Here is a 17,755-nt window from a genome sequence, read left to right as displayed (position 1 = left end):
ACACAAATAAATCTTGGATTTACTTAATCATGTAAGAGCCTGTTGCTATTGGATGGGAAATAGTGGTCACTTCATTCAACAAATATTTTTTGAAGATATACTTACAATGTGCCAGCATTGAGTTATGAGTTGCGGACACACTGATAAAAAAAAGAGCCAATATTTTCACTAATTTTATAGTTTCCTTTCTAGTTGGTAAGCAGTAATCAAATATTCAACAAACAAATGGAAATCTAAAATAATGACAAGACTAAACAATGAAATTGTGGTGCTAAAAGTGTCTATTTTAAGAGACTTTGGCTTTGTCAAGGGAGGTCAGGGAAAACCTCTTTGAGGAAATAATCTTTTTTTTTTTTTTATTTAAAAAAATTTTTTTTTTTCAACGTTTATTTATTTTTGGGACAGAGAGAGACAGAGCATGAACGGGGGAGGGGCAGAGAGAGAGGGAGACACAGAATCGGAAACAGGCTCCAGGCTCTGAGCCATCAGCCCAGAGCCCGACGCGGGGCTCGAACCCACGGACCGCGAGATCGTGACCTGGCTGAAGTCGGACGCTTAACCGACTGCGCCACCCAGGCGCCCCTGAGGAAATAATCTTTAAGTTGAAGTCTGACAGATAGGCAGACAACTGAGATGGGAGACATTTCTGGGCAAAGGAATACATTGTTAAAATATACTGTTGGGGGAAAGAGCTTGACAAGTTGAGAGAAGCAGAGAAGGAAAATATGGCTGGAGTGGATAACGTTTAGTCATACTGTAATTCCTTTTAGATAGTAAACTCCATGAGGAAAAGATTGGTATCACCCTTGCTTGCCTTGTTTCCCAGTTACTGGCACTCTGGGAGAACACTTTCTTTTCCTTTTTCTTCAAGATGCCCACATACATACAGACCAGCATATGAACCCTTACCCCATGTTCCTGACCCTCTTTCTCATTAATAAGTATATCATTGTTACAAAGCAACTATTACATAAAGAGTTATTTTTGTGTCATCCACAGTGCTTAGCATAACAAATTATAATTAGCCAATTAGTATATGAATTAGGATTTTAAAAAGACAGGTTATTGTAGAGATATTTGTTTTTCTTTCATTTTATCTTCTTTCTTTCTTTCTTTCTTTTCTTTCTTTCTAATTTTTATGTGGATATTTTTGAAACATTCTCAAGCATGTTTCTTTTTCTCTTCCTAGGTTCAAAAAGGACATGTTATCATACTTCATATTATATATATATATATATATATATATATATTTTTTTTTAGTAGGCTCCACACCCAGCATGGAGCCCAACATGAGGATTGAACTCACAACCCAGAGATCGAGACCTGAGTTGAGATCCAGAGTTGGATGCTTCACCGAATAGGCCACCGAGGTGCCCCATAATAATCTATATTGAACACATTAAATTCAGTATAATAAAGTCATTTGCCCAGTCTCCATTCAGAAAGCATGGCTATTTAATGCCAGCTAACTTTTGTTCACTTACGTTTCTGCTTAAGAGAGCTTTTACTAAATTGTAGATAAATATTTACAGAAATCTATGTTTGGATCAACATACGCAATTGTTATATTTGCGGGCATATAGATCAGTGGATAAAATATAAGAAAGTTTGTGTTTAAAAATTGTGATGTTAGAGGCGCCTGGGTGGCGCAGTCGGTTAAGCGTCCGACATCAGCCAGGTCACGATCTCGCGGTCCGTGAGTTCGAGCCCCGCGTCAGGCTCTGGGCTGATGGCTCGGAGCCTGGAGCCTGTTTCCGATTCTGTGTCTCCCTCTCTCTCTGCCCCTCCCCCGTTCATGCTCTGTCTCTCTCTGTCCCAAAAATAAATACAAAAAAAACGTTGAAAAAAAAATTAAAAAAAAAAAATTGTGATGTTAGTTTAATGTGTCAACCTGGCTAGGCTAACATCGCCAGTTATAGAATTAAACACTAATCTAGATTTTTTCTGTAAAAGCATTTTGTAGATGTGGTTACTATATGCAATCAGTTGACTTTAAGTTAAGGATATCATCCTAAAAAATCTAGGTGGGTTTAATCCAATTAGTGAAAGGCCTTAACATTAGAACTGAGGTTCCTCCGAAAACGAGGATGACATTCTGGCAAAGATCTAAAGCTTAAGCTGCTGCCTGAGACTTTCCATCTTGCCCTAGGATTTCAGCTTTGCTCAGCTAGCTCCCACAACCTCAGTAGACAAATCCTTGTAATAAATCTCTTTATATATCTATGTTTGTCTATCTATCATCTCTCTCTCTCTCTCTCTCTTTCATCATCTATCAATCCATTAACACTATTGGTTCTGTTTCCTTTCATTAAACACTGACAGATATACAACTGTCTCCTATCTCCCATTGTAGATAATTTTTCAGAATTAGCTAGTGAAGAATATATTAGTGTACACAATTCTTTACAAAGGATACTTTTATTTATTTAAAAAAAATTTTTAATGTTTATTTATTTTTGAGAGAGAGACAAACACAGAGTGTGAGCAGGGGAGGGGCAAAGAGAGAGGGAGACACAGAATCCGAAGCAGGCTCCAGGCTCTGAGGTGTCAGCACAGAGCCCGACGTGGGACTCGAACCCATGAGCTTTGAGATCACAACCTGAGCCAAAGTCGGACACCCAATCGACTGAGCCACCCAGGCGCCTCACAAAGGATGCCTTTAATATATTGAAATGAGTAAGAAGAAAGGCCATAAAGGACATATGAGACAAAGTCTTAATTTTATACGTGAGAAAACCTAAAACACAGCTACTGTCGACATTAACATGGCTTTACTATCCAGTCTTTTTAAAAAAAATTGTTTTAGGGGCGCCTGGGTGGCGCAGTCGGTTAAGTGTCCGACTTCAGCCAGGTCACGATCGTGCGGTCCGTGAGTTCGAGCCCCGCGTCGGGCTCTGGGCTGATGGCTCAGAGCCTGGAGCCTGTTTCCGATTCTTCTGTGTCTCCCTCTCTCTCTGCCCCTCCCCCGTTCATGCTCTGTCTCTCTCTGTCCCAAAAATAAATAAACGTTGAAAAAAAAAATTAAAAAAAAATTTGTTTTAACATTTACTCATTTTTGAGAGACAGAGTGCAAACAGGGGTGGGGCAGAGAGAGGGAGACACAGAATCCAAAGCAGGCTCCAGGCTCTGAGCTGTCAGCACAGAGCCCGATGTGGGGCTGGAACTCATGAACTGTGAGATTATGACCTGAGCTGAGGTCGGACGCTTAACTGACTGAGCCACCCAGAGGCCCATACTATCCACTGTCTTTCATGTCATAACTTACTATTCTAATAAACTCTTGTCCAGTAAGGTAATAGTTGAAAACAATATAACTGCAAATTTCAGGAACTTCCTGGACAGCTCATCAACTCCAGCAAAAAAGCAACAAATGACACTGTATACATTGGTCTCTAACCCATCTTCCCTCAAATTCTTCTTTCCATATCTATCAATCCAAAATTATATACTGATCTTTACTCAATGATCCTAATTAAGCTTCATTTGACACCTGCCTTAAACCAGACCTCAAAATCTCAATTACTATTTCAGTGCTGCTTTTCCCTGTCTCAGACACTGCTGAGACATTGATGACTTAATGTTCTCCCTCAGTGTGTGAAGTAAGAAACTCAGCTTGGTCTACACAACGGGTTGTTTTGGTGATATTTTGAAGAGCCAGCATTTAACACAGAAGAGAGAAAAATTAATAAACAATCATGTATTTACTACCTAGAACTGGACATTATTTTTTTAAGTTTATTTATTTATTTTGAGGGGCAGAGAGAGAGGAAGAGAGAGAGAGAATCCCAAGTAGGCTCTAAACCATCAGCACAGAGCCTGAGGTGTGGTTGAACTCATGAACTATGAGATCATGACCTGAGCTAAAACCAAGAGTCAGATGCTCAACCAACTGAGCCACCCAGGTGCCCCCATAACTGGACACTATTAACATTTTAACTGTATTTAATTTGAATCTTTGTATGAAATATGAAATAAATTCTATTAACACAATAAAGTATCTTTTGAAAAAGATGAAAGTTCCCTTTGAATGTCATTATTGTTCCTTCCTAAAGAGAACTGCTAGTATAAAATTGGTGTGGATTATCTCCAGTTTACGTTTTCCATAGTTTTATAAACATATTCAACCAGGAGCAATATCTATTAATGTTGTATGTTTCATTTTGAACTTCTATGAATGATTTCATACCATAAGTATCATTCTGCTAATTACTTCTCTCAATGCTTCTAAGATCGATTACATCTTTTTGTATACATATATACATAAACATATTCGTATTTGTATACAGTATTTCAGCACATAAATATGCTGCATTTATTTACTATTCCTCTTCTGATGAAGATTTAAAGCCTTTCCAAATTTTTTAGAGTTATAAACAATGATGCATTGAATATCCTTGTACGTATTTCTTTGAGCATATATTCTTTAGAGTATATAAGTGTGTGGTTTGTGGAACATAAGATATTGCATATGAGCCTTTAACTCTAAAAATAGCTCAAAAAGATAGACACTGTTATCTCTATCTTACAGGTAATAAAACTGAGCCTTCAAAAAGGAAAGAAGCATGTTTAAAGTCACGGAGTTAATAAGTATCAAAGCAGAGATTCAAATCTCTGTTTGTTATGATCCTAAAACAACATTTTTCCAAAACCATATTATCCCTCAAGCAGTAAAAGGAATGTTTCATGTGAATGTGAAAATTACTACAAGTTGTCCCTAGTTTCCAAGCTCCTTAAATTCATTCTTCCTCTTGTACCTTACACCTTGAACAATTTAATTCACTTAATTTGAAGTGGTAGTTAAAGATGGCGAGTGTTAACTGATGGTTAATGACCTACGAAGACAGAAATATTCCTCATTGCAGGGAATCAAGGGAGAATAGAGGCAGTATAGAATTTCACCTGCTCACTTTCTTCCTCTGTACATCAAAAAAAAAAAAAAAAAGGTATCTGTAGGCAGAAGTGTAGTAGAATATGTTGGGCTGAGTATTCGCCAGCCCATTTGCCATTCAGATTTCAGGAACATAAAAAAGGGAAATGATTTGTTACATTTATGAATGGACAACACAGTCTCTTATTAAGAACAGCAGAGACCTGGTTAACATGTTAGTTTGCTAAAGTAGAAAATTACAGAAGGAAGTTGTAAGTAACCATTTTTGTAAACAACATCAAGACGTACAAGAGGAATGGGCACCTGGGTGGCTCAGTTGGTTAAGCGTCCGACTTCGGCTCAGGTCATGATCTCACGGTCTGTGAGTTCGAGCCCCGCGTCGGGCTCTGTGCTGACAGCTCAGAGCCTGGAGCCTGTTTCAGTCTGTGTCTCCCTCTCTCTCTGACCCTCCCCCATTCATGCTCTGTCTCTCCCTGTCTCAAAAATAAATAAAATGTTAAAAAAAAAAGTAGCCCACCCTTGATTTTGGTGCAGGTCATGGTCTCAGGGTTCATGAGTTTGAGCCCCACATTAGACTCTGTTCTGAGTGTTGAGCCTGCTTGGATTCTCTCTCTTGCCCTCTCTATTTCTCCCTGCCTCTCTCTCTGTATGTCTCAAAATAAATAACTCAAGTTAAAAAATTAAAAATTAAAAATATATTTAAAGAACTACAAGAGGAAGATGAGGGCCCAGTTGTCTTTTTGCCCCAGGGATTATTTTGGGAAGATCTGAGAGTACAATCCAGCTACTTCCACTTGTTTACCTCTTAGCATTAGCAGTAAAACAAAACAATATGGAGTACATTCCTCACATGTGCATAAAAATTTGCTCATCTCAGAGGCCTATTTGCTACATATAATCCTCTGCAATATTTCAATGGATGCTATTGCATATTTATTCTTTACTGAACTCATTTATACTCTCAATATTGCAATCAAATAATTCAAATTATTCTATTGGATCCAACATACCTTGTATTATTACTCCTGATAGGTTCTAGTATTAAAGGCCAGATGTTCTCTTAATAAATTTTCCTCATTCAGTCCTCATGGGAACTTTATAAAATCGACATTTTGTCTTGATTTTACAGATGAGGAAAGCAAGTACCACCAAGCTAACAGTACTTTGCTGAAGGTCACTGAGTTAAATTTACTTAATGGAATCTAAAGTGATTTAGGTTCTTGTGCCCCTTAAGGGAAAGGAGGGTATCAAATATTTATCAATAGTCCTAATACAAAATCTGATACTCAGTAAAAATCTGCTTATTGAATGAATGTCTGACTTGCAAGCCATACTCATTAATGGTGATTTAAGGTAGGGTTCACAATGAGGTTCTGGGTTATTTTGGTCAAACTGGTGTATCTTGGGCAAATTAAAATTTAAAAGTATCATTTTGAATTAATTTAAGGTGATTTTCAAATACAACAATAAGTGTAAACAGTAACACTATTTTTCTTTATAACCTTTCTTTATGTAAGCTGGGAGGGTTTTTTAAAAATTTATTTTGAGTAGGGGAATGGATATTTAGCATTTAAGAAGATAAGGTTTTCCCATTATCGAAACAAGCATATAAATTAACATTTTGGTGTAACCTGTGGCTACCGCATTACAATGTAAGGATTTTATTTGCTCATACTATTTTCATTATACTCACTTTTCCATATTAAATATTCTGCACCATTCTAGATAAGAACCAACTGAATTGCTTGAGTCCAAATTAAGTCTTTTGTATGGGTCCTAATCTTGTAGAGGCCCATGTTCCTTTTGTCCTATCATTTTCCACACAGAAGTATCAGCATTTCAATTTGCCTTTAATTTCTAACACTAACTTGAATTTCAATTGTGTATCAAATCTTAGAACAGCCAGTCCAAAGAAAAGAGTTGTTAATATTATCATTTTCTATCAGAGGCTTCGTCTATAGACCTAATGAAAAGAATTATTTATTGTAAATCTTGGTGACACTGCACCTTTACCGAATCACCAGTAGTAAAATGAGCTCCTTCAAATAAGGATACTACCACATTTCTAAAACTAAGAAAAAATGCTGAAAAGCTTCATAGTGAATTGACTTCCCCCCCAGAATTAAAAATACACTATGTTCAATTCAAGGCAATTATGACTTTCTTTTGTACATTCTATCACTCTCATTTAATGTGATATCAAAATCCAGGTTCATTACTGGACTTTTTTAAAAAGATACTTGAGATGACAAATAGGCAGTGTGATAAGCCTTGCCTCTTAAAATTAAGAGGAAATATAGGAAAATAGGAGGAAAGTGTGATTAGGATTTGAAAACTATGTACATTACAATGTAAATCTATCTATGCATACATATGTAACATATTAACTTCTAAAAGAATCTCCGTAGTTAAATTTTTAAGAGATGTTTTACGGATAGGCATCAGAGCTTTCTTTCAGCACAATCGAGTTTTATCTAATGATTTAAATGGTTAGCAAAGGTAGAATAACAAACCAAGCCAATCTACTCCAAAGTGAATAAAAAACTGCTGAAAACTAAACAGTAAATACTTATATCATTATAACTACTAATAACAACACAATGACGATCAGGGAAGCCTTGGTACATTATATTGCCACTGCAGCAATGTGTCAGATATTCACCACTGAAAATATGAGATTAAGTAATTACATCAAGCTTTAAGTGACTTCAGTACTTAAGATACTATAAAAATTCTCATATCAAAAGACGTTATCCTTCTTATCTAGAAAAAAAGAGTGTTTCCTCCTTCACCCACCTAGACCCAATGGATTCAATGAGAGTGATAAATTCTTGAATTTATATTATTAATCTGTAATATTTCCTTTCAGGCTCTAGAACAGAGATACATTATATAAGTACAGGTTTGCCATATTAAAAACTGCAGTGACTATTCAAAAAGAAAAATCAAACAAACTTACCAACTGGTTCCTTTTGATTTTGAAAGAGAATCTTGCTATTACTGCCATCCATGTTTGCCATGTTAATTGTGTTTCCATCTGTCCAGTAGAGTTTCCTTAATTTAAGAGATATGGATTAAAAATATTAGATGTAGGCCTACTTGTTGACCAAAAACTTACACTGAAGAAGAAAGTTAATATCAACGTAAATTCTTGGCTCAGGATGAATTCTTTTTAGCAAATTGGTGAGACACTTGTCGACAGTAACACACATGTGTGCCTCAGAAGAAAGTATCACTCCTGCTTTTTCCTGTCATTGAAGGACAATCATCTCACTTCCTTTTTCCTCCTACATTCACAACTGAAATATCTATGACTATCGTAAATCATTTCTATGTAAAGTAATTCATTAAGATTGAATCTTCTTGGTTTAGAGAAACCAGATACCAAAGAAGAAAACAAAGTCACTTCAGCCATTCCCATTGAAAGCACTGGGGAGAAAGTATTTTAGCCCTACACAAGCTCTCTCCATGTGTATATGATGATTAGCCAGAAGGTGGGAGAATTTGAGCTACTTAGCAGTTACTGTAACATCAGCATGCAGTAAATATGTTACTAATAACTGGTATTTGAAATGAAATCAGTGACTTTTCCCTGTACCTCTTTTTTTTCTTTTTTTATTCTGAACTGTTACTCCTTAGAAACATAAGTTAATAAAATGTTATAATAATATATAAAAATCTGATTTTATGCAGATACCAGAAATCTCTAAGCAGGGATCTCTTTTACAATTTTCATATTCACTTTTTTTTTACCGTATGGCTAATAATTCCTCTGAATTAAACACAGTTTTTATATAAAATCAAGGTAAAAATGTGTGAAACTTTTGAAAAACTTTACAAAAAATAATCATACTTTACCCCCTGACTGGGTGAGCTGCAAGACACTGTGGCTTATCGATTCCGTGGATAATTGAGGTTTTCAAAGAGCCATCTAGTCGTGCCACATTAATTTGTGTTTCATCAAATTCAGAGCTAACCCAATATAAATTACGTGAGACCCAATCCACTGCTAACCCTCTGATACTCTGAATATCTGTAAAACAGGAAAGAGAAAATTAAAAGTGAATGAAGTTTCTCATTCCTTTTGACTTTCCAAAGTAAGTTATTTTCTGTCTCAGGAAAATTTAATTTACAATTTAATTTGTTAGCTAAAATTGTACAAGATTGTAATCTCATTCCCTTATCAGCCCTTCTTAAGGCATGAATAATCATTAATGTCTTACTGCTGAGCCATTTGAAAACCTGAAGCAACAATTAGCATTGAAATTACACTAACACTCAGTGATTCACTAGTAAATACTTAGGAGCAGACACAGGCAGCAGTCTTATGGTCCAAGGTGACCAAAATTCAAATTAGAGTAACAGCTTTTTCAGTTGGTAGCACATCTTTCTAGTCAGGAGAAAGTACTTGTGGGCCGTCAACAAATGGGCTATTTTATGTTTGAAAGTGCCAATTTGTTCCTGACATGAAATAAAACAATTCAACTTTCCTAAAACAAGATCACCAGAGTTGAACATCTTGCAAAATAGATAATTAACAGAAATGGACTGAGATATGAGCAAAGAAACAAAATCCTTTTAATATTCCTCCAACGTGGATTCTACAGAAATTACTAAAATCTAATTAAGTTTCGATTAATTCATTACTGCCAATATGAATATTTGGGTTGTTATTCCTTGATTAATTAGGCATCTTTAAAAAAAAGGATGGAATTTAGACTTAAATACAATTGTATACTTTAATTAGAAACAAATCAAAATCAAGTGTTAAAAATGATGGATCCTGTGAAAGCTTTTTAAGGTATTTACTAGAAAATCTTTTTAACATATTAACATATAAAGTAGGCCCATTTAGTCCCCAATCTCTGGCACTTGAATCCTCTAATTTGGTTTTGTCTTTATTTTACACAGTTCTGTTATTTTCAAGCATACTGAATGTCCAAAGCTCTTTAGTGTTACTCAAACTTGTAAGACACCTGGAGACTGTTAAGAGGAAGATTCTGATGCAGTAGGTCTGGGAAGGGGCCTAGCCTTTGGCAAGTTCTAACTTGCTCCCAGGCACTGCTGCAGAGCAGTGGTTCCAACCCAAGCGCTGCTGGAACCACAGAGCAGCTGTTGCTGAACTCTCCACATTGTTAAATCTTCCAATTTTACCATTGTTGAAAGATGCCACAACGCTAGATTTTTCATGTGAAAGTGACAACACCAGATTTGTAAAATTTGGCAATTATTTCAAAATTTAAAAGAGCAAAATAGGACATGGAGACCTGGTGGTTCTAGGTCTGTTATACTGTCAGTATTGGCCCGGTAGGTTCCAGCGTCCATGTATGTCTTTCCAAACCTGACAGAGCCTACTTTCTGCTCAAAATGCTCTTATTATTTCTAAATAACTTTTAATCACAGCTCCCTTAGAAGGTATCTTCCATGTTTTTATTCTCCTCTAATCAACAACCTTTCCTCTGCAAGTTACCTTTCATGATGAATTTACTGGTAAGTTGGTGAATCTCAAATGTCAACTTTATTTTTTTTTTGATCCAACACTAGAAATTTCTTTTTAGTTGTCCTCCTCTGGATCCCTCTTCTTGAGAAAAAGTACTACAACACCTCTGTAAGGCTAAACATGCCATGTCTGATACTTATTTATTTGCCTCATACAGGATATTTATTCCTTCTTCTCCTTCACCCTCTGGACTTAATTGGTTGCTGAGAGACAGTCTTGCTATAATGAGAACACCTGGCTTCATGTTCTAGGTTGGGTGCCTATTTTTTGTCTTTAATCAAGTCACTTAAATTTCAGCCTCTATTCTTATCAGGAAAATGAGGCTAATTACAGATAATACATAGGATTTCTGGGAATATTACGTTAGATGATGTTATTTATTCGGTTTAATGCAGGGTTGGAGGATATTTTGCCAATCCAAGGACTTAATATTTTCTGCATTTTTTACCCTGGACTGCTTGGTATTGGCAAAAATAACACAGTATGTTTTTATTTTCTCTAAAATGCATGTTTTCCAAAGGTTTTTGTTTTTATTTTTTGGCTGTTTCTGCTGCTCAAAATCCTTTTATTTATTTCTGATTTACTCTTAATCATATGGTCTAGAGAATACATTGCACTCCTACATTGGAAAGCATATTCAAATGTAAGCTATTAATACCTATTTAGTCCTTGTCAGTTCTATGGTTCATGCCCTCAAATCTATTTCTGTCTTTAAAATTGCAATAGCATCCATTCTTTTTCCTTATCCAACCAAATGATTCAGTTGCTGCTAGGTTATTTTTTTGACTGGAGAGTTCTGCATCATGACCTTTGTTTGTCCCAAAGATATTCAGTAGCTTTCAACCACTCAGAAAGTGATGTCTAAATTCCTTAGCCTGGCTTCCTGTATAATCTGAATATAACTACCTTCCCAACTTTGTTTTTCCACTATTTTTAACGAATTACCTTACACTTCAGTCATACTGATGTGTTTTCGGATTTCCAGACTTATCCTGACCTTTTGAACCTATAGGGCATTACCTGGAATCCATAACTTATTACATTTCCTTCTACCTGAATCTCACACAAAAGTAAGTAAGCAGATAGACAACATCACCCTTCAACCACAAAAACCTAATCAATTTTATGTCCTAGCCAGGAAGTTTGTCTCTATCTACCTAACAACAGGACTGTATCTGGTCAATCCCTTTGTACTTAGTGTGATGGTTATTTGCTGACATATTACTACTCTTATATATATTTCTTGCAGGTAGATTCCTTGCTAATATATCTTTATAGTGCTGCTCCCCAGATGTATACAACATTGCTTCAACATAAATATTTTTAATGAATTGATTAATAAATTCATGATATATATAATCTATAATTTTAAGGATATGTGACCTGAGCTAGAAATATCAGACAAGGTCCTCAAGTTCATTCTCAGGAGTACATATACAAATATATACTCAGCCAATATTAATTATCATTCTTTATCCTTACCTTTTTTCTACCCACCATTTAGAGTTTCTAATTACCAACTTTAAGTCTAAAATAAAACTTTTGTAGTTTTTTGACCATTACTAAACCCATGTCTGTTTTTTATTTGTTTGTTTGTCTGTTTGTTTTTCAGAGAAACCTGGCAAATTCACCATAAGGGTGGAGTGGGATAAAAACTGCCATGTTTAATGAAAATTTTCTTTCCTTGATAAAAATGTTAAAATACTATTTTGACTCTTAACTCTTGTTTTCAAGTAAGTCAAAGACCTCTGAGCAAATTTCTCAGAGGATTCAATTTTCTATATTGAGGGACCTTTACCTTTTTTGAAAAGACTTTATTGCAATAATATTCTCTGAAAAATGATAAATTATACTATTTAAATGATTTATCAAGATCCCAAGACAGACAGGAAAGTATCTAAGTGCTAACACAGACTTGTATGTTAGCTAAAACCAGAGAGGAAGGCAAATGGGAACACAGAGGCTGGTGTAGTTATAGGGACAAAAAGTTGAGAAATCAAATCAAGTGATAATCCAGAGATTCACGGATCATTAGTTGCTTAGTGCAATACAGATCAGTTCTTAAATGCATAAAGACTAGGAAAGCTGGGGGCGCCTGGGTGGCGCAGTCGGTTAAGCGTCCAACTTCAGCCAGGTCACGATCTCGCGGTCCGTGAGTTCGAGCCCCGCGTCGGGCTCTGGGCTGATGGCCCGGAGCCTGGAGCCTGTTTCCGATTCTGTGTCTCCTTCTCTCTCTGCCCCTCCCCCGTTCATGCTCTGTCTCTCTCTGTCCCAAAAATAAATAAACGTTGAAAAAAAATTAAAAAAAAAAGACTAGGAAAGCTGAACAAGAAAAAATACCAGGTATATTAGAAGAGTATACATCCTCAATGATACAGGTGAATAGGAAAAAAATAAATCTCCCTGCTTGCTTAAAAAGGAGAATAATTGAGGGGAGCCTGGGTGGCTCAGTTGGTTAAACATCCAACTCTTGATTTGAGCTCAGATAATGATCTTGCAGTTTCTGTGTTCAAGCCCCGTACTGGGCTCTGTGCTCAAAGTGTGGAGCCTACTTGGGATTCTCTGTATCACCCTCTCTCTGCCCTTTTTTCTGTCTCTCTGTCTTTTTAACGATTTAATTTTTTTAAAGGAAAATAATTTAAAAATAAAACCAAAACTTATTTTTGCTGTTCTTTCTCTAAGTACAGAAAACAAAACTCAACAAAACCAAACCTAACCCAAACAAAACAAAAGAAATAAACAAAAACTTTAAGCATTAGTTTATACTGGGGCAACAGATGACTAGTCTGGTTGGATGGGGGACAAATCAAATGTAACTGATTTCCAGTTTATTGTGACTCCCTTTCCCTCCAGCAGAAGCAAATTCAAACCCTCTGTGGAAGAAACATATTCCTCAATGTAGGCCCTCAGAATTCCCTAGATTGAGTTCATTCTCATAATAGATCAGAACACAAAAATAAAGCACACACAGAGAAATGAAACATAAGAGCAAGGATTAAGAGAAAACTTAACAATAGGTTTAAAACTCCAGAGCTTACCTGTTTTTATATTGTTGTGTGAGATAAAGAAAAATGAGTGGAATATGTTAAAGAAAAAAAATATGCTTTGAAACAATAAGTCAATAATTTATTTTAAAAATACCCTTGGAAGACATAAATGATAACCAAAAAATAACTTATAAATATTTTTTAAAGTAATATTAAAAAGAAACAATTTATTAAGTGGATTAACCAGCAGCATAGATATAATTCAGGAATTGACACAAGACAAATTAAAGGAGTTATCCAGTGCCAACACAGAGAAACAAGAAGATTAAATGAGTTGGAGGTTAGAATGAAGTCTAGCACATCTAATCAAATTTTGCAAAGGAGGAAATAGGCTAGGTTAGAGAAAATGGTCAGAGATAATATTTGAGGTTTTTTTTCCTCCCTGAGCTGATAAAAAGACATGATCCCATAGGAAGTAAAACAGACTCTAGAGGCCTAAATAAAAACAATGCCATGAAGACAGAGAAAAAATGTTAAAAGCATCTCGAGAGAAAAGACACAACACCAAAAAAAAAAAAAAATGATAGATAAACATGGAGATTCTCAATAGCAACAAAAAATGCAAAAGTTGTTGGAATAATATCTGTCAGCAAAGGGTTGAGAGAAAATAACTTAAAATTTGTACTCAACAAAATTATCTTTACAGCTACATCTCAACAATAACAAAAATATTTTTTATTTAAAAAATGGGTAAAGGAATGGAATAGTCATTTGTCCAGGGAAGATGTATAAATGGCCAAGAAGAACATGAAATGATGTTCAACATCACTAACCATTAGGGAAATGCAAATCAAAATCACAATCAGAAACCACCTAACACCCATTAGGATGGCTACTATAACAACAACAACAACATCCAAACGTTCACAAGGAGGTAGAGACACTGGAACCTTTCTGTATAACGTTGGTAGGAATGTAACATGGTGCAGCCTCTGTGGGAAACTGCATGGCAGTTTCTCAAAAAATTAAAAACAGAATTCCCATAGAATCCAGCAGTTCCACATCTGGGTATATACTCCCCAAAATCAAAAGCAGGGTCTTGAAGACACACTTATGGTCACAGCAGAATTACTGACAGTAGCCAAAAGGTACAAATAACCCAAATGTGCATCAATGGATGAATGTATAAAAATTGTGATACATATATAAAATGGAATATTATTCAGCCTTAAAATAAATTCTGACACTTGCCACAATATGGATACACCTTGAAAATATCAAGCTGTGTCAAATAAGCCCTTCACAAAAAGACAAATACTGTGTGATTCCACTTCTAAGAGGCATTGAGGGCAGTTAAATTCACAAAGGAAGTAGACTGATGGAAACCTGGGGAGTAAAATTACCTGGTGTTGGGAGGAGGGGGTATCAGGAGTTGTTGTTTAATAGCTAAAAATTTCAGTTTTACAAGATGAAAGGAGTTCTGACGATTGGTTCACAATGTGAATGTACGTAAAACTACTGAATTATATACTTACAAAGAGTCAAGATGATAAATTTTATGTGTATTTTACCACGATTAAAAAATATCTTCCAAAAAAAAAAGCTAAATAAATATATTTTCAGAAAATATATCAGGTTATCACTAAACTAAAGGAATATTAAAGGATATAATTCAGAAAAAAGAAAAATGATCAAAGAAAAAAGGCCTTAGATGAAAGAGGAATGGGGTAACCACATAAACTGGTTGAGGTGTAGATAAATCTAAATGAAAAAAAAAATAAATACAGCACAATGGTTGTCAATTCTCTGCTTATGAAATTTATTTTTTTCTTTCTGTCTCTCTCTCTCTTTTCTTTTTTTTCTCTTTCTTTTCTCTCTTCCTCCCTCCCTCCCTCCATGCCTCCCTTCCTTCCTTCTTTCCCCTAAGCAGTAGACTTGCTGACACCAGCATCTTGGAGGTAGGCATAAATTAGGCTTTTACCCAAAATCATGTATGTCTTCAAAAAACGAGGGGATCCCAATACTCATAATTTTCTGAGGAAAGATATGGTTATATCCAGTCAAAACTCATTTGAGATGAGCTTCTAGGCAATTACATATCTGTTCTAAGGGGCCATGTTAAAAAAAAAAAGCAAATTGGTAATATCTTTGGAAACTGTCTCAAGGGAACTTGGTAAATATTAAATATCCCATTTGTTGCAACTATGAGAAACTATATACACACAAACACATATATTACCATATTTAATACATGGTATGCAAATTAAGAAACAGACTAAGAAATAGAATATTACAAAACACTTTAGGATATTACCATATTTAATACACGGTATGAAAATTAAGAAACAGCCTAAGAAATAGAATATTACAAAACACTTTAGGAGCCTTCTATGTACACCCTCACTAATTTTATGCTTCTTCAACTCTGAATAATTTAGTATTTATCATTGTCTTGTTTTGTTTGTTTGTTTGTTTTAGTTTTAACACATATGTATGTATCCCAAACCTATGTTGTTGTTGTTTTTCCTAGAGAATATACATCTCAATCTCCTAAATCTATAATTATTTGTATTTTAGATATGCTGCTGATTTGGGAAAATGTTTAAAGTAAGGCTGTCTCCTTTATTTTCATCTAGATCAATGTCTCCAATATCTTTCCAATTATCTGTTGAACTTCACCTCTCTCCCAGTCATCAGGTTCAATTACTTCTATATCTACCACACCCTTGGTGTCTGTCACCTTCTTATACCTCTCATTGTTCTAGTCTAATTTTTACTCTAGATTTAGAACATTTCTTAAGTTCCTAGCTGTAATTTATTTATTTATTTATTGTGTGTGTGTGTGTGTGTGTGTGTGTGTGTGTGTGTGTGTGTGTGAGAGAGAGAGAGAGAGAGAGAGAGAGAGAGAGACAGAGACAGAGACAGAGAGAGAAAAAATCCCAAGCAGGCTCTGCATTGTTAGTGTGGAGTAGGATATGGGTCTTGATTCTACAGACCATGAGATCATGACCTGAGTCGAGATCAAGACTCTGATGCTTAACTGACTAAACCACACAGGTGCCCCTCTAGCTGTATTCTTATCTATAATTTATCATTTTTCAATATTTCAGATTTCTATCTGATTTATCTTCAAAAGGGTCTGAATCACCTATAAACATCTATAAAAATTTTCAGTGATTTCCCATTGCCTTTAGGAAAAATAATACAAAAATACAAAACTGCTGCTCATCCTGACATAAGACCTTCTCTGATGTGCTGTCACATTAACCTTCTAAGTTATTCTTCTGGAAGGTCTAGCTACCGCTCACTACCTGCACCTTTCTAAATGGAAAGTGTCCAGAGCTTTGTACCTCCTGATATCTCAACCTGGATTGATCAAGCTACTGGTTCCCCAAAGGTCTAGTTTGAATATTACTTCCTAAGGTAATTAGGTAATTACTTCGGTAATTCCATATAATAACTTCATACTCCTTGTGCTAATTTCCTAAGTAGCTGACACCCTTATTAAACTTCATATTTCATTTAGCCTTATATTTTAGTTAGTTGTTTATATCTCATTCTTTTACCAGATATGAAGCTCCCTGAGGTTATGAACTGTCTTAACTAAATAAAGCCATCTTTCTACCCATCTAATGTTCCACATACAGAATCCATACATATATAAAGCCTATGGGGAAAAAATAAAAGAAAATTCTATTCTTCTAACTAAAAGGTAAAGAATAAAGATAGGAAGTATGACTCAATTAGCACACATTGCTGTAGATACATAGTTCTCAATGGAATGGCATTTATAGGTGTGATTTTGCCTTTCTTTGTTTTTCTTTTCTCTTTTTTTTTTAAATCACAGATGTTGACATTCTTCCATAAAAGGCTTTCCTGGGTGAAAGTGAAAATTGAAATCCCACTCAGAAAGAGGCAAAACAACAGATGTTCCCTATCCAAACTTTCTACTTTAATTCAAGGTCTGGTTCCAAAATCTAGATCTCACTGTTATTACTGACCTGTTTTCATTTCTTTCAATCTCTCTGGACCAATTTTCGTAATAGTTTTTTTTTCTAAGCATTTTTATTACCATATTAAATATGGTGTTTTGCAAAATAGAGGGAATGAGTGAATCGTTAGTACTCACTGACAAAATAATTGTTGGCAGAAGTGGATAACAATTTCAAATAATAATGGAAATCTACTCTGAAATAGGTCCAATTAGATTCAAAGTATCACTGAGAATTAAATTTTATATAGTAGCAATGTGATCAAAAGGTTGGCATTTGACGTGGTTTATATTTTTGTAGTTAAAAAAGCATATGATTATATGATAATTTCCTACCATGTAAGAGAATGTTCTTTATAAATAGATATACTTCTAATTCATATTAATCT

At 35.2% G+C, this 17,755-nt stretch overlaps 1 protein-coding gene across 1 annotated transcript in view; it reads right to left on the bottom strand.

Annotated features, from left to right (window-relative positions):
* The window catches only part of LRP1B (LDL receptor related protein 1B), a 1,903,200-nt gene that overhangs the window by 584,580 nt on the left and 1,300,865 nt on the right, over positions 1 to 17,755 (bottom strand). Inside the window, exons 30-31 of the mRNA XM_047873645.1 lie at positions 8,747 to 8,921; positions 7,848 to 7,942 (exon numbers count right to left, since the gene is read on the bottom strand). Of these exons, the coding sequence (XP_047729601.1) occupies positions 7,848 to 7,942; positions 8,747 to 8,921 (270 nt within the window). The remainder of the gene's footprint in view (positions 1 to 7,847; positions 7,943 to 8,746; positions 8,922 to 17,755) is intronic.

Source organism: Prionailurus viverrinus, chromosome C1 (genome assembly GCF_022837055.1).
Source record: "Prionailurus viverrinus isolate Anna chromosome C1, UM_Priviv_1.0, whole genome shotgun sequence".
Classification (NCBI taxonomy): Eukaryota; Metazoa; Chordata; class Mammalia; order Carnivora; family Felidae; genus Prionailurus; species Prionailurus viverrinus.
Note: the sequence above shows the minus strand (reverse complement) of the source record. Positions and strands in the feature narration are given on the sequence as shown.